The sequence below is a fragment of the Podarcis bocagei genome (assembly GCF_964188305.1).
Source record: "Podarcis bocagei genome assembly, chromosome: 3".
In the NCBI taxonomy this organism is placed as follows: domain Eukaryota; kingdom Metazoa; phylum Chordata; class Lepidosauria; order Squamata; family Lacertidae; genus Podarcis; species Podarcis bocagei.
The window spans coordinates 47,133,057-47,160,809 of NC_138127.1; the positions used below are offsets into that span (position 1 = coordinate 47,133,057).

A 27,753-nucleotide genomic window follows, 5' to 3' on the forward strand; every position below is an offset into this window, starting at 1 on the left:
CTCGGAAACGTACTGGGAGCCAATGTAGGTCTTTCAAGACCGGTGTTATATGGTCTCGGCGGCTGCCCCCAATCACCAGTCTAGCTGCTGCATTCTGGATTAGTTGTAGTTTCCGAGTCACCTTCAAAGGTAGCCCCACGTAGAGCGCATTGCAGTAGTCCAAGCGGGAGATAACCAGAGCATGCACCACTCTGGCGAGACAGTCCACAGGCAGATAGGGTCTCAGCCTACGTACCAGATGGAGCTGGTAAACAGCTGCCCTGGACACAGATTTAACCTGTGCCTCCATGGACAGCTGTGAGTCCAAAATGACTCCCAGGCTGTGCACCTGGTCCTTCAGGGGCACAGTTACCCCATTCAGGACCAGGGAATCCTCCACACCTGCCCGCCTCCTGTCCCCCAAAAACAGTACTTCTGTCTTGTCAGGATTCAACCTCAATCTGTTAGCCGCCATCATCCTCCAATCGCCTCCAGGCACTCACACAGGACCTTCACCGCCTTCACTGGTTCTGATTTAAAAGAGAGGTAGAGCTGGGTATCATCTGCATACTAATGAACACCCAGCCCAAACCTCCTGATGATCTCTCCCAGCAGCTGCATGTAAATGTTGAAAAGCATGGGGGAGAGGACAGAACCCTGAGGCACCCCACAAGTGAGAGCCCAGGGGTCTGAACACTCATCCCACACCACAACTTTCTGAACACGACCCAGGAGGAAGGAGCGGAACCACTGTATGACAGTGCCCCCATCTCCCAGCCCCTCAAGACGGTCCAGAAGGATGTTATGGTCGATGGTATCAAACGCCGCTGAGAAATCCAACTAGGAAGCAGCTCTCACCTTTGTCCCTAGCCCGCCAGAGATCAGCAACCAGTGTGACCAAGACATGATGAGGCCTGAATCCCGACTGGAAGGGATCCAAATGGTCCGCTTCTTCCAGGCGTGCCTGGAGTTGTTCAGCAACCACTCGCTCAATCACCTTGCCCAAGAATGGAAGATTTGAGACTGGGCAATAGTTGGCCATCGTGGCCACATCTAAAGATGGTTTTTTAAGAAGTGGTTTAATAACCGCCTCTTTCAGTGAGTCTGGGAAGGCTCCCTCACGGAGGGAAGCATTCACCACCCCACAAAGCCCATCACCCAGTCCTTCCCGGCTAGCTTTTATAAGCCAGGATGGGCAAGGATCCAGGAGACAGGTGGTTGGCTTCACTCGTCCAAGCAGCCTGTCCACATCCTCAGAGGTAACAGATTGGAATTGATCCCATGCAACTTGACTAGACAGGTCTCTAGCACTGTCCCACCCCAGCCCTGCTCCCACAGTGGAGTCTACTTCTTCCCGAATCTGAGCGATTTTATCTGCAAAAAACTTTGCAAAATCATTGCAGGAGAACATGTGGCCCGTACTGGGCCCCGATGTTGCAGGTGGTTCCGCTAAATTGTGAACCACCTGAAAAAGTCTCCTGCTGCTGTTTTCTGCAGATGCAATAGAAGCGGTGAAGAAATTCTTCTTCGCCATTGCTATCGCCACTTGGTAGGCTCGACGTTGAGCTCTAACCTGTGTCCGGTCAGATTCGGAATGAGTTATCCGCCACCGGCGCTCTAGCCGTCTCAACGATTGTTTCATTGCCCTCAGATCCGTGGAAAACCACGGGGCTGTCCGGGCTCCATGCAATCGGAGAGGGCGCTTCGGAGCCAAACAGTCAATAGCCCTGGTTAACTCCACATTCCAGCGGGCCACCAAGGAATCAGCTGAAAGGCCATCAACATGGGATAAAGCACTCCCTACCACTCTCTGGAAACCATTTGGATCCATTAAGTGGCGGGGGCGGACCATCCGAATCGGTCCCACCTCCCTGCAGAGGGGAAGGGTCGCGGAGAAGTCCAGTTGCACCAGGAAGTGATCTGACCATGGCACTTCTTTCATTTCGCTTTTACTTAGTGTCAGATCACCAACATCCATAGAGGTAAACACCAGGTCCAAGGCTATGGGTTGGGCCAGACTTATTCAGGGTCTGAATAAGTCCAGCAGCCTCTTCTCACAGTGGCCAACCAGATTTCTGTAGGAAACCCATGAGCACAAGAGAACTCTCCCCTCCTCTGGTTCCAGAAATTTGTGTTCAGAAGCATACAGTTTCTGTTTTTAAAGCCATCCAAGTTAGTGGCCATCATTGGCTGCCGTTGTAGTAAATTCCATAGTTTAAGTACTTTTGTCTTTCTTTCTGACTCCTCCAGTATTCAACTTCTTTGGGTGTCAATGAGTTCAGGCGTTATGAGAGAGGGAGAAAAACTTTTCTTTATCCACTTTCTCCATGCCATGCACATATTTTTGATTGCAAGCAGGAAGACCTCTTCGTGAATTACTCCAAGACCAAAATTATGGTCTTTGGGGAGCACAGTCCCAGATTCAAATGGAAAATGGATCAACAGAATCTGGAGCAAATACATTCCTTCCAGTATCTGGGAATTCTTTTCACTGAGACACTTATCATGGAAGGGGCACATTGAGGCTACGAAACTCAAAGCTCAGAAAGCTTGTGGGGCACTAATAAAATTCTATTTTACTGCGGGTGGTCAGCTATTAGAACCTGTGTTGAAAATCTTTGCCAGTAAAGTGGTTTCCCAGATGCTCCATGGAGTAGCGATATGGGGCAAAGACCCAAATGCCAACAAAGCCTTAGAAAGAGTGCAGAACAAATTCCTCAGGAAAGTGCTCTTGCTCCCCAATGGGACTCCAGCTGCTCTTCTCTGCATTGAAGCTGACGTGACAACAATACAAGCTAGAATTGATTATCTGTGCTTAAATTATATGAAAAGACTTCAATTTCTTTCGGAGGAGAGACTCCCCACTATGTCACACACAGAACAGAAACAGATCAAATGTTGGAAGGCTGGCATCCAACACCTCTTGTCCCAATATCAATTACAAGATCTTTAGGTAAAATAAAAAAAATTCCTTCCAGTAGCACCTTAAAGACAATCTTTAAATAATCTTCCCAACAATACTAAATACTAAATCTGCCATGAAGATGTTGGCATACTGTGGGGCCATGCGGGTGCCCATTGCTGTGCCGCTGATCTGAAGGAACAGGTCATCACCGAATTTGAAGTTGTTGTGGGTAAGGACAAATTGGCAGAGTTCCACATCCATAGTAGCTAGTATAGTATTGTTGGGAAGATTATTTAAAGATTGTATTTTCCTCAGAATCTTTAAATAATCTTTAAACAATCTTTAAACAATCTTTAAATAATCTTCCCAACAATACTATACTAGCTACTATGGATGTGGAATCTCTGTATACCAACATCCCACACAACGATGGTTTACAAGCTATAAGGAACACCATTTCAGATAAAACCACAGCGGACCTTGCCACCAAACTCTGCCAATTTGTCCTTACCAAACCTTACGCCAAAGAATAAACGGACATAAATCTGACATCAAGAATCACAAAACAGAGAAACCAGTAGGAGAACACTTCAATCTCCCAGGACATTCTATACAAGATCTCAAAGTAGCTGTTTTACTACAAAGGAATTTCAGAAACAGACTGGAAAGAGAAGCTGCTGAATTACAACTCATTACCAAACTTAAAACCATGGAAAAACCTGGGCTTAACAAAGACATTGGATTCTTATCTCACTATACATGACTAAACCATTTCTCACCTCCTCACCCCTTGCCTTTTCCTGTAAGACCTATTACAGTCGTTAAGAGTCGTCAACAGGCTCTCCCAGCTATCTGCCTATCTCCCATTCCCACCACCCTTCTGAGTAACACCCCTCCCCACCTTCTCACTATATAGAAGGATCTGGCAACTTCTGTTTCAGTGTATCTAAAGAAGTGTGCATGCACACGAAAGCTCATACCAAGAACTAACTTAGTTGGTCTTTAAGGTGCTACTGGAAGGAATTTTTTTTATTTTGACTATGGCAGACCAACACGGCTACCTATCTACTACAAGATCTTTAGGTGACCATGAAGATGGATAAGAGGCACTTAAGAGACCGTCTCTTTAGGTCCAATGCAGAGAGGGATCTAACCATGATTGCTTCTACCAAGAACTCACCATGGTTCCCACTTATCAAAACGTAGCATGCCCGAGCCAGATACTAAGATACTTAGTACTTGCAGTACTAACAATCACTTTTACAGAACTAAAATTCCAAGCGATGCCCTCGGGGGTGTTGGGTGGATGGTAAAGCAAAGTACATTACGAAGAGAGAGACTGTATGGACAACCCTGCGTCAAGGACCTGTACCATTATTTCTTGCAGTGCCTGTTATATATAGACCCAAGAGACTGATTTATAAAACCCCTGATTTACGAATGGAACACATTTGAATAGGGAGGAAAGGGTGAAATGGCTGCTGAGTGACACTGATGACTTTGTTACTTATAAAGTAGCACTCTATGCACTGGCAGCTAAGAAGATCAGGAGGAAAGAACTAGATATTTAATTTGGCACATCTTACCTGAGAATCTTCTGCTATTCTATTCAATGCAACAAATAATTTTAGTAGCTGTGACCATGGTTTTATTGTATTTGTGGTGCCCTATGATTTTTATGGTTATTGTTGTTGTTCTCCTTCTGAATGATGCCACGACCTATGGCTAGTGCAATAAAAAGTTTAATTGAAAATTGAATTGAATTTTTGATACATAGCAAAAAGCAGGAGGTTCATGAACTTTTCTTGCTATATTCTTTCTACTCTTGGGAACAAATGATTGAAGTTTCTCAGCATTCTGCCATGTGGCCACTTTGGTGGGCTGCTGCAGGGAGGAAGGGGGAGGAAAGTCAACTTCATAGCCTTTTTATTTTATAAATGTGTATTTATAACACATTTATAACACTTAAATAAGGCACATTCACTTCAAGGCACTACTTGGCTTTCATATTATTGACAACAGCATGTTCTCTCTCTTTCTCCTGATCAAGGAGGGATTATATAAATAAGATAAATAAAAATTCAGAAAATTTTGACCCCCTGTATTCACATTGATTTATGGCAGGGTAAATGAATGAATGAATAAGTAAGCCTTTCTTATTTACCTCCTTCTAAGATGCAAAAGTTGCATTTCAGAGAAGCCTGTACACTATCACACTGAGCTACAAAATGGGTTTATGTGCCTGGGAGGAAAGAGCTCTGTGCAGTATTTCCTACAAGTTTACTCATGCTAAAATATATACAATGAGAAACCATATATTTCTACAATTTCATTCAATATAACACAGTCATATGCCTTTGTTCCCAAAGACTCAAAGTTGTGATTTGAGAGAACTAGTATGGGAGCCACCATTGGTATATTACTTCAAGATTTGTAAAATGTTTTCATCTAGAAGTTTTAGATTAACCATCTGTTTTGCATGAACATCCGAACTCTCCCTCTTCTCTCTATATAAAGATTTGCTGCCTAGAAAGTAACAAAATACAGAGGCATGATTATAGGACTTTCCTGCCAAAATAAATATCCTCACTGATTTTTCAGCTTTAACCTATATCTTAGGAAACATTGACAGTGAGGGCAGCAGAAGGGAGGGGGGCATTTTCCTTTGTATGAATAGGATGAGGATATTACAATTTAGGGGCCACTTTCTTTGTGATGTTTTTGGCCAAAGTTGGCCAAAAGGCTTGTCCCCCTGGGATTACTCTGTTTGGAAATTCAGAAAGGTTTGGGGAAGAGGAAAACTGAGCCTGCATCACACAACCCAGTTCCTGAAACATCCTGCTCTTTATGTTTTCAAATATGACTTGAAGAAGAGTTTGGGGAATTGAAGGGCACAGCTAGGACCCTTCTAAATGAATTCTTAAAAACAATTATTTGGTTAATACAGATATTTGTAATTTAAAGGCCTGGACCACAACCTTTGGAGAGATTTTTCAGGGGGCAGAGGAGGTGTGGGAAACTTTTCTTCTGTGAATTTCCTTCTGTCCACATCTTAGGATCCAAGCAAAGTATGTGAAATACAGAATCCTAAACATATTATACGTATTATTATTATTTAGCCTTCATGGTCAGAGAGAAAAACTTTTGGAAAATATACAGGAAGTTGTGCTATCTGCATACAACTATTCACTAGTAAGAACATTTTAGCAGATGAATTGTACAGTTTATAATTTGTTAAATTGAAATAAAATTGCACATTTAAAGAAACCTCTCTATAGGTGTGTTTTGGGGATCTGTGATACAGCTTGGCATATTAATAAAGGAAAACTTCACACAATACTACTACTACTACTACTACTACTAATAATTTATTATTTGTACCCCGCCCATCTGGCTGGGTTTCCCCAGCCACTCTGGGCGGCTTCCAACAAAGATGAAAAATACACTAAAATGTCACATATTAAAAACTTCCCTGAACAGGGCTGCCTTCAGATGTCTTCTAAATGTCAGGTAGTTGTTTATCGCTTTGACATCTGATGGGAGGGCGTTCCACAGGGCGGGCGCCACTACCGAGAAGGCCCTCTGCCTGGTTCCCTGTAACTTGGCCTCTCGCAGTGAGGGAACCGCCAGAAGGCCCTCGGAGCTGGACCTCAGTGTCCGGGCATAATGATGGGGGTGGAGACGCTCCTTCAGATATACTGGACCGAGGCCGTTTAGGGCTTTAAAGGTCAGCACCAACACTTTGAATTGTGCTCGGAAACGTACTGGGAGCCAATGTAGGTCTTTCAAGACCGGTGTTATATGGTCTTGGCGGCCGCTCCCAGTCACCAGTCTAGCTGCCGCATTCTGGATTAGTTGTAGTTTCCGGGTCACCTTCAAAGGTAGCCCCACGTAGAGCGCATTGCAGTAGTTCAAGCGGGAGATAACCAGAGCATGCACCACTCTGGCGAGACAGTCTGCAGGCAGATAGGGTCTCAGCCTACGTACCAGATGGAGCTGGTAAACAGCTGCCCTGGATACAGATTTGACCTGTGCCTCCATGGACAGCTGTGAGTCCAAAATGACTCCCAGGCTGTGCACCTGGTCCTTCAGGGGCACACTTACCCCATTCAGGACCAGGGAATCCTCCACACCTGCCCGCCTCCTGTCCCCCAAAAAGAGTACTTCTGTCTTGTCAGGATTCAACCTCAATCTGTTAGCCACCATCCATCCTCCAACCGCCTCCAGACACTCACACAGGACCTTCACCGCCTTCACTGGTTCTGATTTAAAAGAGAGGTAGAGGCTGTTCATTGCTTACATTTTAATTCCTTGTCACTAGAGGCAAAATGGCTTTGAAAAGTCAGCAGTCTTGGCCCCACTAATTAAAATGCATACACTGACTAAAATTTGCAGCTGTATAACAAGCAAGGTTTTAATTGATGAATCTAATGATTAAATCGCTGAAAGCTTGCAAACCTTTTAGAAATCAATGGGTGATTTGTGCCGGACTCTTGGTGATCACAAAAACTCCTACACAAAGTTATTTCTGTACCTTGCATAACTTCCCCTGTATAAATCCTACTGCTATCTCTCATGCTGCTACTGGATTTTCTGAAGACATCCTTGTCTTCCTTTCCCCATTGCCCAAATGTTCAGATTCCTGCCAGAAATCCAAGACTTGCAACCTAAATATTCAAATTTTGCCAATTGGAGCATGTCATTTGAGTTTTCCCAAAACAAAACCAGAAATGCCTGTGATACAAAAATGGTGTCCAATCTAGAATATTGGAGGTGGTCAAGAGCACAGCACAAGCCTTTTAAAACAAAGAACATCCCCCAAAGCAGGTGTCATTTGTCAGAATAAAGACAATCAAAGACAGCCTGGCTAAATTTCCAGCAGGATCGGTTTCAATGGTTATTGTAACACATCTGGCAGGAGAAGCTGCCCATGAGCCAGATGTTACAGCAGCTACTTGGCATTGGGATGCATTAGTTGGCATCTCATGCAAAGAAGGGGGGTGGGGAGGAATGAGGGGGGAAATGCTAGGGAAATAAACCTCCATGCATCTGGATTTAGCTATAGAGCTGTATACACCAGTCTTGGGAAGTAGAAGACTCTTTAATTCTACACTAGTTGGATGGGAGCTGCTTACAGTTAAAGTGAAGAAAGCCCATGAACTGCATTGGAAAGAGAATCCCAACCAGTGCTTTTTTTTGGGGGGGGGGGTGTACTCAAGGGTACGTAGTACTGGCACTATTTTTTCTATAAGAAAAGCACTGATCCCAGCTGAAGCTCATGTGTGATTTTGGCCAGGCTGTGCTTTAAAATAATTGAAAAACAAAGAAGGTCCAATTGTATCTTCAAGAGAATTCACAAATTACTATGTACATATTACATCAATTGCACATTCATAAAACAAAATGCATGCAGTGTGACTCATTAAATCCATGAGCACAGACCAAGGACATGCATTTGCTGAGAGCTATAAATGATCTGCAAGTCCGTTCTTAATTGGAAATTTGTTCATCATTTGCAAGAAATGGTCACAGATATTTCAGGCAATTGGAAAGGGCACAGTTGCTTAAAATTGTGAAAGTTAATGGTTTGATTCTGCTTTATTGTGTTTGCAAATAAGTTATCACAGTAGCACACACTAATTACCGAGTGGTGCCTACCACAACACTGAAGTGTTTAAAGAAACAATGAGCTAGGGTATGCAAACAAACTAGTGAAAATTAGGCTAGTCTACATATGCAGCTGAATAATGAAGTGGCAAATTGGGGCTGTATCACTCCAGATTGTTGAAGGGAACGCCTTTTTAATAAGAGCAATTCCTTGCAAGCAAAAGCACATAAAGGATCGCATTTTTGAAAGCTACTGTGTATGCAAATAAATTTCCCACCACCACAACAACAGAAAACTAACAGAGCAGAAAGAGATATGAGCAATAACCTTTTCTGCCTGGTGTGCTAGATTGTGTTGTTGTTAAGAAGAGAAGAGTTGTTGTCTTAAGAAGAGCTGGCTGGATCAGTCCAATGGCCTATTTGGTCCAGCATCCTTTTCTCACAGTGGCTGACCAGATAAATGGGGGAAACCAGCAAGCAGGATTTGAGCAACAAAGCCTTCTCCACTCCTGCAGTTTCCAGCAACTGGCATTCAGCAGCATTGCTGCCTCCAACTGTGGAGACAGAACATAGCTCTCACAGCTAGTAGCCATCAATAGCCCTCTCCTCCGTGAATTGGTCCAATCCTTTTTTAAAGCCATCCAGGTTGGTGCCATCGCTGCCACCTATGCAAATGAGTTTCATAGTATAGCTGGGCTCTGCATGAAGAAGTGCTTTCTTTTATCTGTCTTGAATCTTCCAACATTCAGCTTTGTTGGAAATCCACGAGTTGCTGTTTCTACTTCTAGGGACCTAGAAGCTGAAAACAATTGGCATCCTCCAATTGATGGCAAGTCATGAATCCGAGACATGTCATAGATGGGGGAGTTTCCTGTGCATAGTGTTTACTACAGACCTTTGCACACAAGTAGGAGCAAGGGGGGGGGGAGTTGCTAGGAAGTTGGTGGAAGGTCAGATCCAGAATCCTGGGACCCTACAGCTTCTTTTCCGTCAAAATAAAATTGGCAGTGGTGAACATGCTTTAATGAAAAAGGTTAATTCCCAGTTCAGTTCTCTGCATCAATATGTACATGTGAACGCTGCTCCTCTGGTGAAAGGAATTTTACAAAGGCAACCGAAGACTCATCAACTAGTATTTACATAATTAATAAAACACATTATCGTAATGAAACTTGTTAGAAATATTAATGAAGGCCCTGGCTATCGGGTTGCCGTAGTAACACAATGCATTATATGTTGCTGAGTGAGTTTAGTTATATCAGACTGCATGCGCTGTGCACTTTAAAAACAACAACAACACCCTGTATAGGGTAATTGAAATTCTTCTAACTCAGAAGCTAAATTCCATATATTATCTGGCATTTTTCATTTTTTTATTCTGCTAATCACTGGTTCAGGGAATAAGCTGTAGAATGTGATAACCCTTGTGGCCTACACAAGGCATTCAAGGACAGTTGAGTTATGCTCGTTAGCTTTTGAATCTGCAGAGCAATGCAATTGATCTTGATACCTGCAAGGTTTGTTTTTCAAAAACTGTTTTTCCAAAATTAAAGTGAATTTTTTCCCCAAATGCAATATACCCAACAGGATGCTGTACTAGATGGGCATTTGGACTGATCTGGTAGGGCTCTTGTGATCTTAATGTGCTCTTGAAGTTATGCTAAGATTGCCTCCCTTTCAGAGCCTGAATTATAGGGCACTGCAAGGGAGGAAGCTTGAACTTTTACATTTCAGGAGGTTTTAGAAGGCTAAATGGGCCTGTCTGGGGTTGGGGTTGTGAATCTCATTAAAAACATGGGGGAGGGGGAACAGGTTGCTGTTCCACAAATATCATGATAGATCACGCCAGTTGTTCCTTACAGCATAATCCTAACCATGTCTGCTCCGAATTAAGTCCTCTTGAATTTAATGGGGCTTACTCTCAGGTAAGTGGGGTTATGATTGCAACCTTAGTTCTCAGTGTTTCTTTGCACACGCACAGACTTTTATAGGATAACCATTTCAGTCTGTTTTTTTTGTAACAAGTGTGGTATTGCACACCCATGAATTGCAGATGTTGGAGTAGCCCCATGCTCCTCAGCATTGCATATATGTCGACTATCCAGCTCAATATGTTTTTTGGTCTACAGCCCTGCTCTTAGCTGATGCTGGTACCAGCCATGTCCCAGTCTTGTCTTGCTTTCTTCTCTACATCCCACATTGACCTTGCTGCTTTAGTTATAGCCAGCTGCTTGTTTTTGGTCACTTAAACTGATGTTCCATTAACAGTAAGCTGTCATCAGAGCACCCACACTCGCTGACAGTTACATAATAAGCCATATTAAAAACAAAAAGTGTTACCTAGCACAGACTTTTGTTAAACACAGACAAAGTAAGAAGCCAAGTGGGCAACAGATTAATCTAAGCAACGTCTCCTTTGGGAGAACCAGCAGCTGCCCCAGCCATTGGCTCTGACAGACAAGTAGCTGTTTGTAACACTGAACATTCCTGAGTGATATCTTTTGACTTCAGCTTCAACAAGCAGAAAAGAGACAGCTCTTTTTCCATTTCTCTTTGCTATGATTATTTTTCTTCGTGGTGCAAAGAGGCTGGAGCAACTCTAGCTTTTCAAGATTATAGTTTTCTGTTTCTTTTCTACAGAATCCTTTCTTTTTAAGAGAAGATGAAGTTAAAAGAAAAAATGTAACACCCATTCTGCTTTGGTTCTGAAGAAATTAGACAGGGAGGTGGAATGCAAGCAAGAAAGCCTAAAATGCATGTGCCGATTCCTGCAATTAATGATGCTACTATCAAACCTCCGAAATCTTAAGGGCAGAGCATACGTTACAGTTGCCATGGAGTTGCTATTGGAAATGTCTCCTATGGTAAACAATCCTTACCTGGCCTGTAACTTTTGCAAGTACTCAGCATGTGATTTACACTCAGCACTTTTCAATATACACACAGCCTGTGGCCACTGGGGTCACATAACAGGGACACAGAAATTCACAGCATGGTGTGGGAAAATTGCTCTTTTGCCAGGTTGATAGGGTTTTGTTTTGTTTGTGTAAACATGGAAAGTATGCATTCCAGAAATGAAGAAAGTAAAGTGAGCTCTTATAAACTAAAAAAAGAAAAAGAACAGGAGAAACTAGTATTCCTCAGTTGAGCCTCTGAAGAAGACAACAGTGTCTGCAGATTAAGATAATCTGTTTTATTGAGCATGGGAGGTGTTGCTTTTTGTCAGTGATGTCCTCGGCACTAGCCAATACACTCCTATGACACTACTTCAACTACATATCAGGAAGAGTGGGCAGGTAATCAAATATGCCGGTGATAAATGTAATTATCAAAGTGATGGAAAATGAATTCCCCTATAGCAGATGCACTATCTAGGTGAAAGGTTTTAATCTCAGCATGTGAACACATTTTTGTGTGGGGGAAGGTTGGGGGTGATGTGGAGGGGGCAGGGCTGGCACACATGCACCTGTTCACCCTGTTTCTGTCCTCATGCATGCATGAGTCTTCTTGCTGTTAACTCCTAGACTTGAGAAACAAACATTTTACAAAGTCTTGCAGTAAGTACCCAAGATTCTGTTGGAGGTACTTCATGGTAACCTGCCCCAAGGAGAAGGAGCAAGAAACAGTGGACCAGATCCAAATGCATTAACACTTTAAAAGCTGTTTACATGTGACTTGTTGCACCAGGTTGTGAACATCAGAACTTAGACTTCCTAACCATCCACTCCACACTCTTCCCCCCATTTTTCTGTTTTCTTTTTACTACTTACCCCTGCCTAGTAATGTAGGTCAAAATATTGTGAGGAAATCAAGTCCTGTCATGTGTTGCAATAAATCTGTGTTCTGTTTTATTTCTTTTTATTTTAAAATTTTATTTTACGGTTTAGTATTGCTTTTATTTTAAATTACAATAATCTTTTCAGTGCTTCTAAATGTCTTAATTTTAGGGCTTCTAAATGTCTTAATTTGGTTCTGCTTGGATGTCCATTTGATTTACGTCTGTTGTTCCTGAACCAGCAACTGATACACATGGGGAAATGTACTAATGGAACAATTTATCATGCAAAACTCTAGTCAGATTGGAACCAGAAAGTACTAATTTCAGAGTAATATTTTTTCTTTTTAAGCTCATGTTTTGAGAAATGCCTTTAAACATATTATGAGCCAGTCTTGATAAGAAATGTAACTTTAAAGATTAGTGCCTAAGTTTGCCTTTTTCTTCCTCCTCCTCCCCTCTTTTCCTTTTGTGCCATGTCTTTTAAATGGTAAGCCTCTGGCTCTTTTTTTGCTTTTTTTAAAATAATAATCTCTAAGTCACCTTGGGAGCCTTTTTGGGAGAAGCATGGGATTTTTAAAAATTAAATAAAGAAATATTGGTATTTAAAATGCATGTTAATTTCCCAGGAAAAATCCTTGTATTAGAAATGCCACAAATACAGTGGTACCTCTGGTTACGTACTTAATTCGTTCCGGAGGTCCATTCTTAACCTGAAACTGTTCTTAACCTGAGACACCACTTTAGCTCATGGGGCCTCCCACTACTGCCGCACGATTTCTGTTCTCATCCTGAAGCAAAGTTCTTAACCCGAGGTACTCTTTCTGGGTTAGTGGAGTCTGTAACCTGAAGCGTCTGTAACCTGAAGCGTATATAACCCGAGGTACCACTGTATATGCTCTTGCTTACAGATCTTCAATGATAATTTTACACTATTTCACCCCAAGTATTTTTAATTAAATAAAGATTAGACATTTCAAATCAGCCTAGAGATACATGAAATCAATTGATATGTTCACTATTTTTGACGAAGTAATCAATGAGCAAGAGTCAATACCTATAGGCGAGGACTACTAAAATTGTTTCCAGTATGTGCTTGTTTTGCTAACCAGATACAGATACAAATATGGATTTCCAGGGATATGGAAGTCTTGAATTACTCCATAAGAAGGAAATGACTCACATTTCTTGGACTCTGTCACTGTATTGTCAATTAGCTATTGCCCAATTTCCATTAACTTACATGAAACTTGCAAAAGACTTGTTTCTTGTGAGTGTGCTGAAAAACCCGTTAGCATAAAGGATGTGTGTGTCTTAGGCTGTGTACACATTCTTGTTTACTCTGCATCCAGTACTCCCTCTGCTATTCTGAGAAGCTGTGTACACACAATGTAACACAGAATACATACCTATTCTGTATCTATCCATACAAAATACCAATCTGATGAGTTTCCCCCCCCCAAACCAACTTCAGTCCAAATTGAGAAAAGGAATGACCTGTATTTTAAGCTTATAAGGTGTCTGCAGCCATATTATAGTTCACTGGCCACTTCCTCCTCTCACCCTCCAAGAGAAGATCAGTGCAGATTCCACGAGCACTAGGACAGCATAGGAACATCAAATGTGCCCAGATGGCTGTAGACTTCATTACTTTGACTTTTTTTACTTTTAACTGGATGGCTAACCACAAGGAAATACAGAGCCTGAGCTGAGAAGAGACCCACCCCCCCCCCCAGTTTACTATATCAAATTAAACTTGGCTTCGTAGACATTTTCCTTTGCTACCATTAATCTCGTGGCTTAATAAGGTATCTCAACATTCTCTTGGAAGAAAATGTGTCTCTAATCTTGGCTGAATAATCATGTTTTGCAGGAGATGCACGGCTGAGAGGTCAGACAGGGGTTCTCTCTGAGCGACGTGGTTCCTACCCATTCATAGACTTCCGCCTTCTCAACAGTAAGTGACCACTTATCGGAAAGTGGATTTGTGGGCAGAGGGTTTTTTAAAAATGCATTATTTAACTTGTTATACCACAAGTCTAATAATTATTATCAAAGTCATAAATTAAATTCCACATTCATAAATTATGTTACCTTAGCTGCAGCATCAGGTGAAAACTGCTTACGCAGTTCTGGATGTTCCCAGAGGCTGGAATTCATGGACAGATAAGAGAACCAACCAATACACACTACCATGCCTGCTGTTGAAGAAATAAAATCGGAGGCACATATGGAAAATCTATTTAATCACATTTCCTTTTGTCCCACAGCTTCCCCCCAGGGAAAACTGCTCTCTAGCACTCAATCAGAGCAAATGGCAATCAGGTTTTCTGTGGGTTGCCATTTGTTCCAGTTTAGAGCTAAAGAGTGGGTTTTCCCTGAGAAAAGAGTGGGGCAAGGGGGAGACTGCTTGGACCCATGCTTTCTAGGCACAGGACAAGCAGATGTGGTGGATGAGCTCTTAGAAAGTATCCTAGGGACTTTCCCCTCTGTCTTTCTTATGTGTCAAATAGGAAGCCAGACATGAAGAATCCTGTACCTGCATAACGTGCAGGATCAGGTGTGCTATTTCCACTTGGGATTTCAGGTGGGGCTTGTTTTCTTTGAGGCCTGGGAGTTTTCTAAAATGTGTAATCCTGAATTTTGCAACTCATGAAGATTTATGGTTTTAGCTCAATGTTCCTTTCACTTGGTGGAATTTTTGCTTGTGGTATGGGCCACAATCAAGCCACAGTTAAGCACTCTAAAATCCTATTGAACATAACTTAAAATGCTTTCCTTCATCTGAACTGTGCCTTTAACCTGCATTTATTAATGAATCTCTAGCACATTTCAGTGTACAAACCATGTCACAATTCTGTAAACCCCTCAATTCTCTCAAAGTGAGAGTTCTGATGTGTGTGTGTAATTAAACATGGCCATCTGTAGAAGAATAGGTAATCTGTATAGTATGAAGGGTAAATTCCACATTTATTTATAGCGCTTCTGTTATCAGATGTTTATTGCATCCTTTCCCCCCATTTTACTGGAGCTTAGCCCAGCTTGGATTTCCAAACAGATTCTCCTGGTAAGGCAGCAATAATTTAATCCTCCGATTGACTAAGTTGCTCAGTGAATCACTGAACCAAATCTTTTCAGTGACTCATGTGTGGTGATTAAAATTGGCTTTCATTATATTAGGATGCAATCTGTCAATGACTGATGCAGCACATATTTCTTGATTGCCTTAATTAAGAACAAGGGGGAATTCCATGTGGTACAGTGGCGGGGTGTGTGTGTGTGAATCCCAGAGAACTGGGGGGGGGGTGCTTTCCCTTGTTTGTTTGTTTGTTTGTTTGTTTGTTTGTTTGCTTGCTTGCTTGCTTGCTTATACCACCCTTCTTCCATAGATCTCAATGAGGTTCACAACATACAAATGCAAGATAAAAACACCAAATACATAAGCAAGAACTAAAAATTCTTTGGGGAATTTGTTATTAAGCACCTAAAAGTGCAGCCCAAGAAAGGGACTATGAACCGTATTAATATACTTCATTATTAATACCTATAAGTGATTGATAATGCGACCTACATCTCTTATTGTTCATTAGGGCAAATTCCAGTGAAAGTCACTTTCATATCTAAAAATATTAACACTAGGATGCAGATTTCCTTTGACCAACAACTATACAAGTACAATTAGTATTCTTGGGTTATATTTTCATTCTCAGAACTTTCTTCCTTCATAGAAGTTAGTTTGGGGCTTGGGGGAGACACCACTTGGAGATTTTGCTTCAAGTCCCGAAATGTCTTTAGTTAACCCTGGCTCAAGTATAGTGAACTGTATACTTTGAACTTGACTTGTGGCTCATCTGTCTACTTTAGAGCACGCTCGCTCTCTCCCCCCCCCCCCCCAAGTTTGGCAGAACAGACTACAGTAAGTCTGTAACCTCCAAGCATTTAACTTTATGCACTTAGCAATTAAAAAAAAAAATGAAAGTGGGGAAGAAAGAGGGCAGACATCTGGGGGGGGGTAATATTTTGGACATCCCAGCTGCCACTGAACCCAGTGCTTTGACTACTGTATATGCAGTTTTGGCTTTAGGTGTGATCACCAGAAGGTAACTCCCATGTAAGTTGATACTGTGTTCCAAACCAATATCATAGTGCTCAAATGTAGTGTCTGGTGCACTCAGATACCAGTTTCTTGAAATCCCTGCCAGGCACTAATGCACAGCTGGAGAGGGGAAAGTGCCCTGGGGAAAGGCAGACATTTTCTCTCCCCGTCATCCCCATTCTCACCATAGAAATTTCAGCCTGTGTCAGACTGGTGCCTACCAAGGTGGACTTAGTAAAGAATCAAACAGGCTGAAGGGCACTGCATATGTGACTTACAGGTTTTGAAAGCACAGAAATACTGGTATCAGACCCATCTAGATGGGGCTTGAGATTTTTTCAGCTCACCCACTCATGAACACCATAAAAAGAATATCAACAAAAACTCCAGCATACCTTTTGGATTTCTTGGTGTGTGTGTTCAAATCAAATACTAGTAAAATGGCATTTTATTTTCAAACCCAATAACTTGAATCATTTCATTTGCTTAAGTTAGGCTGCAAGGCTGTGTATGCACCATCCATTTAAAGCTCATTTCTTTCCTCATGCCCAAATAGGATCCTGGATACTGTAGTATACAATTCCAAGATTCCTTAACAAGTTCTCAGGATTCTTTGGGAAATGAAATGAGCTTTATAAGTATGGTGTAGAAGCAGTAAGTCTCATAAAATTTAATCAGGCTTAGTTCTGATTAGACATTTATTAAAGTATTTGATGATACTTTTAGCTTAGAAGATGCACAAGTAAAGCTGGAATACCATGAAACAGGACATAGTTATGGAATCCTCATGTAGGATTCTTAAAGGACTTCAGTTATGGTGAAAATATCTATGTTTTTCAAATTCTCAGCAGCATTTTAATTAGTTGAAACCATTACTGAAAGTAGGTTAGACTCTTCCCTTCCCTTCCTTTTTTTTTTTTTTTGAGAAAACCAAATCAACTTGTTGAGATATTTTTATTCACTAAAATAATGTCCCAGTGTTAACTTGCAAACACAATAAAGGATTGTTTTTCTAGTTCCATAAAAAAAATTTATATTACTTGGACAATATTTGTACAAGAATCTGACTAGTTACTTGATCCTTTTTCATATATGACTTACACACACACACACACACACACACACACACACACACACACATATATATATATATATATATAGCGGTGAGTTGCTTAATTTGTTACCTGACCTTCTGTTCTAAGGAAAGGGTGTTCTGATGATAACATTGAGATTTTCCAGCTGACACAAGGAAGAGAGAGAACAAAGTGGATGAACTATTAAGATGATAAATGAAAAACAGGGTTTTCTGTTATTGCAGGTTATGTTCATTTTCCTTAAGGAGGAACGGGGGGAAAGAATGGCTATTTCCTTTCACTTACTCTGTAATCAGCCATAATTTTACACTTTGAAATGTATCTTACTATAAAACTACAGATAAGATTTAGGAAGCTAGGTTAAGACACTCAATCTGATAATTCTTTAGATGGTTGATTGTCAGATTTATTACTGCGACACAATGCAGTTCTATCATACAATTGCATTTGCAGAATGATTTGCTGCCCCTCTAGAGTCAGTGGAACTAAACCTAAGTTTGCAGTACTTTACCTTAATCTGTTTGCAGATTCAGCAGTTAATGTGTTGTCAGGTATCAACCAATTTGGCCAGTACAATGTTGCTAATTTTGATGGTTTCCCTACTGAATTTAGTAGGTTTTCTGTTCATTCAGTGGAATAAATTCCTGTCCAGTGGTTGACTAGAAACACAGTGGCTTCTCTAATAGTGGTCATTGGGTCTTTGTCTAATTTTCAGTGGAATTTCTGAACTGGATTGGAAAGCTTGGAGCATACTTCTTGTTCAGAGAGAAAGCTCACAAGCAGAGGCAACTGCTGGCCAATAAGCACAAGTCAGGCTGTATGCCTGCTTCCATTAACTCCACACCCAGCATGCTCCCACCAATGGACTGTGAACACAGAACATTAGCCACAATCCATATCTATCCTGTAGTTTGGGAAATACTGCACCTTGATGCATTTCCCCCTATACCAGCTTCAGTCTGATTTGAAACTGTTAAGTCATATGATGAAGACATAAACACACCCTCTCCTCCACTTGTATGGACAGACAGTGGCTTGTTGAAGAGAGAGGTTTGGAAGAGATTGTTTTCTCTCTTGTAACAGAGAGGGAAGCAGGAGAAAGAAAAGAGAGGGGAGGAAGCAAAGGCTACTGGGAGCCTAGTAACTTCACCTACACTGGCAACTTGAGCTCAGGGCAGGCTAACCCTTTCATGCACTCAAGTGTGAGTCAGTAAATGAATATTACAACATAGGTGACTTTGAAATACATCAAACCATACTGATAAATACGAAAGTGGTTTGAAACACAGCCAGGGTAGAGATAACCTCATTATATTTTAAGTCAGTAATATGCACACAGCCTCTGTTAGAAACAATTGGTTGCAGATTCTTTGGGAACTGGTCTCTCAGACTGTCTGGATCAAGCCGCTTCATTCCTGGCAGTCTGAGAGAGGAGGGGAGGCCAAACAAAGGGACAATAAGAGAAGATGTGTCTTTTTGAAGTCAGACCCAGTAAATGGCGGGTAGCTTACATAACCAAGTTTGTCTTGGTTTCTTTGGGTGCCTCCATGTACGAGGCCCAAGACAATTGCCCCAACCTGAACATTGCCTATGTAAGGTAAGTTGGGAGACATGAAAATATAATGAATTGTACATTATCATGGAGCATCTTGTACCAGATACCATCTGGTCATGTGTGTTTAGTCAGTGCCACCATTACATTATTTAAATATAACATGCATTTTTAAGGATATTTTTCACACTTCTGTTATGACTGCAGATGTTTCATTCTGTTTGAAATTTGGCTTTGTTTCTATCTTCCAGTGCTCCCCTCAGCATGGTTTACTCAGCATTCCCTAGAACATTGTTCTATCAAATATTCATGCTGGTTGCAAGTCCAAGGTGTTCTGAATCACATTGCTTTTTTGTTTTTCACTGAAAAACCCACTTAAATAATTCACTTTATCCTTATATTTGTTTTTCCAGTAGAACATGTTAAAGCATCCATGCTTTGATGCTCCATATCTTTGACAGATTATAATTTGTTTTCTTGTTGCCCTTGGGAGAGTAGAATATAGTGGCAGAAATATATCTGTTTGGAAGAGAAAACCCCACGATCCTAGTACTTTTGCATTTTCAGCATAGTCAAAATCTGGCCTTCACTGAATTCCTGCTTATTCGTTTAGTGAAGATCTTTGTACCTGTCATTTTTCCACAGATACCATTTACTCAGGGGAAATTGGAACAAAGAAAAAGGTAAAAAGACTGTTGAGCTTCCAGAGATACTTCCATGCATCCAGGCTACTGCGTGGAATCGTACCACAGGCTTCGCTGTACTTGCTGGATGAAGGCTACCTTGGGCAAGCAAGGGTAAGAGGCATCTTCAACAAACTCCCTACTAAAGACTTATTGTTCTAAATGTAACAAAGAGATCGGCTGAAGATTCACTTGAATTCAACATGAAGGAATGTTAGATATGTGGAATTGGATCCTGAGATAATTTAACATAAGGAAGTTCATGGAAAGAATGTTTCTACCCCCTCCTCCCCCTGTAACCACTTGCAACCCTTAAATGCCTCTCTGGTGGGTCAGAAGCCTCTCCTGAACAATGTGTGGTAGGGTTTGGGGACTGCTGAGGGAGGGGAAATGACCCAAGTGTGTTGTAGCACACGGGTAGTCAACATGGTGCGGTCAATATGTTGTTGGTCTACAACTCTTATCAGCCCTAGCCAGCATGGTCAATAGTTATGAATGTTGCAAGTTGTAGAACTCTAGTGAATGTTATGAATGTTGCAAGTTATGAATGTTTCAAGTTGTAGAACTCTAGAGTCTCCAGTGTGTGACTCTGGAGGACACCATGTTGGCTACCCTGATTCTAGTATATCTTTCATCATCCTCCTGGTCCCTTCCGACTCTGTGATTCTGTGAAAAGAAGCCATACCTTCAAGCAGAGCTGGCTCTGCCATTAGGCAGACTGCTGTGGATGCTTCAGGCAGCAGCCCCATGGATGCCCCACTGCCTCCGTGGAAGCGCCACTGATTTCAGCTGTAATCGCGCAAGATTTGTGAGTGTGCAAGATCGTGCTTGATTTAGGTGAGACCTCACCCCAAATTGCAGAAGCAGAAGGGCGTGCAAAGGAGGAGTGCCAGTGGCGCAACAGGTATGGGAACGGAAGGGCAGGGAAAGGTGGCACCTCCTAGTTTGCCTCAAGTGGCAAAATGGGATGTGCTCCCCCTGCCTTCATGGTTTCTAAAACAGCACTGGACCAGGTCTTGCAGTGCAAGTTAATACAGCTGAGAGCAGGCATTTCAGCAAACAAACTTTTCATAAGGGTTAAAAGTAGGTTTCAGCAAAGCATACTTTCAGCTGGAGGCAGCAGTGCAGCAATGGATACCGGTTGCTGGAAACCACAGGAAGGAGCAATGCTCTCGTGCTCAAATCCTGCTTGTGGGTTTCCATGCAGGCCACAGTGCTTGGCCACTGTGAGAAGAGGAGTCTGGAGTAGATGGGTCATTGGGCTGATCCAGCAAGCTCTTCTTACATTCTTCTGTCAGGAAGCTTCAACCAGTTGAGGTTTTGCAAATGTGTCCCTGTTTTTGTCTGAAATGTTGGAGGGTACAGTGTTGAGAAGCTCATTTCAGTCTTGGGCAAACCTTCAATTTCTCTTTCTAAACCACTTAGAGACGGTTCTAGCGTTAAGCAGTATGTAAAATATATATGAAATAAATAAATTTCTGAAGTCTGTGAAGCTGAAAGTGGAAAGCAGAAGCTGTGGTTCTTTAAGATGCCGGTTCTTTTTAGAGAAATATATTTAGAGCTATGCTAAGAACTTATTTGAAGGATATATAATCTGCTTGGATGGAATGGGATAAAAAGAAAGCAAGTTCAGCATAGCTAATTTTCTATGGTTTCTATGGGTGCTTCTAGAGGACCTGTTTATTGAGCATTCGTCCTGATTTGTTTGCAGGTAGATTAGATGGTCTTGCTGATTTTCTAAATTGTTGTTAATTACACTACAGCCAGGATGTGAAACTATGGCCATCCAGATAGTGTCAGACTCCAGCTCCCATCAAGGATGAAGAGAGCAATAATCCAGAAATGAATGGAGGGCCATAGGTTCCCCACCCCCATTTTCTGAGTTCCTCCCTGCCCCCAATAATGTGAGTTCCGATAAGAAGCTTTCCATATAAAAACCTAGTTTTGTTTACAGTGCTGTTTTCCCAACTGACAAATACTAAGCTATACGTAGGTGTCTTAGACTGCAATCTTATGCACAATCAGCCAAGAGTAAGTCTCCTTTTGGGCTTGCTTCTGAGACTTTTGGATTAGACATATATAGGATGGCAGTGTTCGCTATGCAGGTTCCTCTCTAAAACTGGCTACATTTGAACTATCACTTAATTAAAACAAGGTACTTACAATTTCAAATGTCATAAATGTACCAAAGAGTACAATTTTATGTACTAAATTATTTCTAATATATTATTTTTTCTTAAATTAGTACCATTATTTCAGATTTATTATTATTAAATCTAATTATTTATTGTTATCCTTGTTGTTGCTATTAAATATATCACCTGCCCTTCACCCGGGACAGGTTACAACAAATTCAAATTCAAAATGCAGTTAAAACAGATTACAATCACAGGACCAGGGTGGGTCCTGAAAGCACATATCTCAGGTGTCAAAGGCCAGGGCAAAGATAGGAAAGTAAATAATAATTTGTGAGCTCATATCCAGAGCATGTGAAAAGGCATGGTTACTTCTGAACATATATAGAGTGCATTTCCATTACCACTGTACAAATTCAGCCCACTTCCACATCTCTTAAATCAGGGTGTGCAGTTTCCTAGAAACAATGAGCCCCATAATTTATAAAGTACTGGTTTTCATGTAAATCTGTTAATACTTAGTTTGTACATAGTCATTCTGCCTTTTATTTTTATATTCCCAGTATATGCTATCCAAAGTGGGAATGTGGGATTTTGACATTTTCCTGTTTGACCGCTTGACAAATGGTAAGTTGCATAAAATACCTTTCAGAGAACATTTTTGATTCTTAATCATTGCCTTTAGGTTTCTCCATCATCCTTAAATCTTTTATTGCTGTAGTTTTTACCTATGTGTCAGTTTTCCTAAATGAAGGGAAGGGTTTAGAAGTGTGCATAGCTGCAGTCACATCATCATGTATTGCAGAATCTGTTCCATACAGAATCTGGTGGCATGTGCAAACTTCTGAAAAAATGCAATCCATTTTCAAGAGCCCAGTTTCTAGCTCCCATGGTTGTGGGAAAAGGCTGACAATATATATGTATGCTGAAGAGATGTCAAAAGGCAGTAGAGATTTGGCTATTGACACCATTATTCCTGGCATCCTTGAAGCATAGAAATACTCATTTCCCTCAATCGCCTAGATCTTGTTTTTTTTAAAAACAACAACACAAAAAACATATCCAGACCATTTTCTGCTATAACCCAGAATTTGTCTTGCAAATAATTTAAGAAAACTACAATGCAATTTTCTTGGGAATTGTTTTTCAATGTTATTTGGTTGAAAAAAAAATATATGCTATTATCTCCTCCTAGCTCTTGAAGCAGAGCAATTTAAATAGCAACCATTCATTTTAGTTTCCAGAATTTGCAGAACTTTTAGACATGTAGGAGGATATTCAGTGCTAGTTCTACTCAGCGTAGACCCATTTACATTAATGGATACTACTGACTTTGGTTCATTAATTTTAATGGGTTTACTCTGAGAAGGCTGTAGTTGAAGACAACCCCTTGGAATTTTGAATGAGAATACAAGACAGTTCACCACACCAAACTGTTTGCACAAAATTGCTATCTACCCTACAGGCACATTGTGGGACCACAAGCCAGTACCGCCACCAGCAGTCTCACTGTCTTTAACTGGAGATGGTAGGATATGAACAGGGGATCTTGTTTGTGCAAGCCATTTAGATTACCCACCAAGCTATGCCCCCTCCAGTCCTATGGACCTTATTTTGGGGGACGCTTCTGAAAATACCATTACGAGAGGGATTTTCTTGCCATTGGGGTAACATGAGTCTATGCGTTAACATAACTGAGAAGCAGAAGGAAGGTTTTCAGGCTTATGGAGCCTGCATTTCTGGGTCCCCAGCAAAGCCATTATGAATTATAGAAGGCTGCATTTAAGTGAAATCACCCTCAGGGCCCTTCCAACTCTATAATTTTATGATTCTAATAACTTGCATATCCATGCACAGCACTAGCGGGGCAAGACAGTAACACAATTAACAAGGTTGCTAAATACAGTGATACCTCAGGTTATAGACGCTTCAGGTTACAGACTCCGCTAACCCAGAAATAGTACCTTGGGTTAAGAACTTTGCTTCAGGATGAGAACAGAAATCGCATGGCGGTGGTGCAGCGGCAGTGGGAGGCCCTATTAGCTAAAACAGACCTCCAGAACGAATTAAGTTCTTAACCCGAGGTACCACTGTATGGGTTTTTTTTCATCCAGTTAATGCACGTCTGTCTGTTCCCTCAGGAAACAGCCTTGTAACCTTGCTGTGCCACCTCTTCAACGTACATGGGCTTATCCACCATTTTCAGTTAGACATGGTTACATTACACAGATTCTTAGGTAAGTACTTCTTCCCTCTCTTTAGTAGTAGTAGTAGTAATAATAATAATAATAATAATAATAATAATAATAATAATAATAATAATAATAAATTTATTATTTATAGCCTGCCCATCTGGCTGAGTTTCCCCAGCCACTCTGGGCAGCTCCCAATTGAGTGTTAAAAACAATACAGCATTAAGTATTAAAAACTGCCCTAAACAGGGCTGCCTTCAGATGTCTTTTAAAAATAGGATAACTGCTTATTTCCTTGACATCTGATGGGAGGGCATTCTACAGGGCGGGCGCCACTACCGAGAAGGCCCTCTGCTTGGTATAATATGTTCTTCTTTAGTGTGGGTTAGTGTGACATTTCCTTTATCAGTCTTTGGTAAGTTGAAATTGAACAGTTACATGGAAGGCTCGGCTTCAGCAGCAAACCTGTACAATTCTCATTTCTTATGATAATGGGAGTGGGGAGAGCTGTAAAGTTGGAAAGTTGACCCATTCCAGAACTGGAATAAACATATTATCTAGAGAATCTTAAAATCTTAAAATGCTAAATTGTTGTTGTTTTTAAGTGATAATCCAGATTCAGAATATAGGGTCTCTGCCTTAGTGCAGGGGTGATTTTGGAGGACCATATTTTGAGGCCATTTCCAGATAGGTACCAAGATATTAATATTCATATAGAAAAGCAAGCTTATATAATTATGCAATCATAGATTCTCCTCCTGTCCTCCACAAATACTATTTATTTTTCTTCTGAATCCATGCTTTCATGGAGAACAATAAAGGGTGATTTATAAAATAGGCTTCAAAGCCTTTAAAAGTCTGGCAAAGCTTTTCTAGCATAGGGGTGCGTTTTTCTTCCACCAAGGGACAGTCTTGTAAGAGTGCCAAGCCACTGGGTTCTTTTTAAGAAAGAGCTTCAGTGGGTTGAATTCAAGACATAAATCCAAAGTTTCAATATGACCAAACATATTTTAATCACATATTCAGAGAATGATCATGTTTTGGGGTAAGAGTCAGTGGTGTAGTGGTAAATTCTGAAGTGCTGGCACTCTGCATGACAATCCCTAGACCCTTAGCCATTCTGCCTATGCAACAAAAATGAACTTTTGACCAATGTAGGCATTATGAATTCAGTGCCAAACCAGCTTTCCTCTCACTTCCACTCCTGCTTAACATCTCCCCCTTCTGGTTTGCTTAACATCCAGCCTGATGAAGCTCTTGGACTCAAGAGCTTGCTCACTATTTTGTGACATTTTGGTTGGTCTCGACTTCTGAATGCTTCAAAATATAAGTGACACTTTAACCCTTTGCCTTCTAGCACTGTTAAGGGCTATACCAATTGTTTATCTTCTTTCACTTCTAGTTATGGTGCAAGAAGATTACCATAGTCAAAACCCATACCACAATGCTGTTCATGCTGCTGATGTCACCCAAGCTATGCACTGCTACCTAAAGGAGCCCAAGGTAACCAAACTCCTTCCCTCCTAAGAATTGTTAAGATAATTTCTCAATAGGAAATACTGACACCATTCTACTAATGAAAGACAAATACATTCCTCAAGATGTATATTGGGGGCTTTTTGCTTGTGGATTGACTGAGTTGCTGTGAAGATTGGGATCTACTGGCAGATCTGCTGATCAGCAACGGTTTCTTAGTTGTTTAAAAATGACAACAAAATTACACAAACACACAGAAATTATGAAGCTCAAATGAAGAAAGCTGCAAGGGGAGGGGGTTTCAGTGGGTCCACACTGAGTAAAAGATAGCTGACTACCACCCAAAGTATCTTAGACATGCATATCCTTTGCTTGGAACATATGAAGGACCTATAAAGGTAAAGGTACCCCTGCCCATACGGGCCAGTCTTGCCAGACTCTAGGGTTGTGCACCCATCTCACTTAAGAGGCCGGGGGCTAGCGCTGTCCGGAGACACTTCCGGGTCACGTGGCCAGCGTGACAAAGCTGCATCTGGCGAGCCAGCGCAGCACACGGAAACACCGTTTACCTTCCCGCCAGTAAGCGGTCCCTATTTATCTACTTGCACCCGGGGGTGCTTTCAAACTGCTAGGTTAGCAGGCGCTGGGACCGAGCAACGGGAGCGCACCCCGCCGCGGGGATTCGAACCGCCGACCTTTTGATCGGCAAGCCTTAGGCACTGAGGCTTTTACCCACAGCGCCACCCACGTCCCTGAAGGACCTATAAGGCAATCTTAAATCCAGTGTCACCAAATCAATAGAACAGCTGATGAATATGTCTGTAGGTATGTACTCTGCTTATGCAGCACCTTTTCCATTTGTTTAGAGCCCTCAGTTAAGCTATTCACAGCTACATTATTCATGAATGCCAGCCAGCAACAGAACAGCTGGATCTGCCCTCCCCCCCGTCATAAATCAAAGGGTGCTACACTGACTTTTGAGATTTGCTAAAATAATGCTTTTTTACAATGCACTACTTTTACTCACCATTAATATCTGTCATTGTGGCAGTAGTGCATGAGGTTTGGCTGGTATCACTTGTATCTGCATTATCCTTTGGCAGATTTTCAAAAGGTATTTACACGTAACATCCACCTCCCCATTTGAACATTGTTTTGATTGCTGGCACCTCAACCATTTGTTTCAACTGAGGTCACTTCCAGGCATTCATCCTGATTTGTTTACACAAAGTTTGTGACGTTAGACACTGTCAGCTACCTATTGAGCATGCATTCAGATTTGTTTGTAGGGAGGTTGTAAAATGTTGCATTGAGCAAATGGTATCCCACATTTCCCAGGGCTTTTTCTTGTCACTTTTATGCAAAAGGTCTGGTTTTTATTTTTATAAGAAGGGGGTTTCTTTGTGCTAGAATGCCACATCAACTTACCGTATTTTTCGCTCTATAACACGCACCAGACCATAACACGCACATAGTTTTTAGAGGAGGAAAACAAGGAAAAAAATATTCTAAACAAAGCAGTGGATGTATGATTTTTGTGGTTCATGCTGTGGCCACAGACATGTGATCTGACAGTGAGTTTGGAGTAGACCAATGCAAAAATCCTGAGGATCCATGTGGATCCATGCTTTGTAACCATGGAGAAGGGAAGGAAGGGGAACCATGGATCCTCTGCTCACGACTGCAGCAGATCCCCCCGCCACCTGCAGGCATTCGCTCCATAACACGCACAGACATTTCCCCTTACTTTCTAGGAGGAAAAAAGTGAGTGTTATGGTGCAAAAAATATGGTAATTGCATAACTGGATTTGCTAGTATGTGACTAAATCCCACTCAAATATAGCAGAAGTCTGGAAGCACTCCAAGTGTACTGCTGCAAAAGTCAATAATGTGGAGTTGTAATATAAACTCAAGAGCCTTTATGACCTCATCAGTGTCATGCAAATGAGCTACATAGTGAACTTACTCTGCATTGTCATAAAAGTTAAACAGTTTTATGGGCATGAGTTCACTTAACTGTGAATGGTGAGCAACAACTCTCATATTTCATTTAACCTTGATTTTTTTGCATGGTTGCAGCTTGCCAACTTCCTCACACCTCTGGACATCATGCTTGGATTACTAGCTGCTGCAGCACATGATGTAGATCATCCAGGAGTAAACCAACCATTTTTGATAAAAACGAAACACCATCTTGCCAGTTTATACCAGGTGAGAATGTACTTATGTCTCAAAAGTTATACAAGTACAATTTTAGAT

The 27,753-nt window shown here is 41.4% G+C and overlaps 1 protein-coding gene across 4 annotated transcripts in view; it reads left to right on the top strand.

Moving 5' to 3' along the window:
* PDE7B (phosphodiesterase 7B) overlaps window positions 1-27,753 on the top strand; it is a 166,565-nt gene that overhangs the window by 122,357 nt on the left and 16,455 nt on the right. For all 4 annotated transcript variants that reach the window (XM_081187895.1, XM_081187896.1, XM_081187893.1 and 1 more), the window contains 6 exons: window positions 14,140-14,223; window positions 19,654-19,805; window positions 22,390-22,453; window positions 23,968-24,063; window positions 25,421-25,521; window positions 27,574-27,705. In XM_081187895.1, the coding sequence (XP_081044021.1) occupies window positions 14,140-14,223; window positions 19,654-19,805; window positions 22,390-22,453; window positions 23,968-24,063; window positions 25,421-25,521; window positions 27,574-27,705 (629 nt within the window). The remainder of the gene's footprint in view (window positions 1-14,139; window positions 14,224-19,653; window positions 19,806-22,389; window positions 22,454-23,967; window positions 24,064-25,420; window positions 25,522-27,573; window positions 27,706-27,753) is intronic.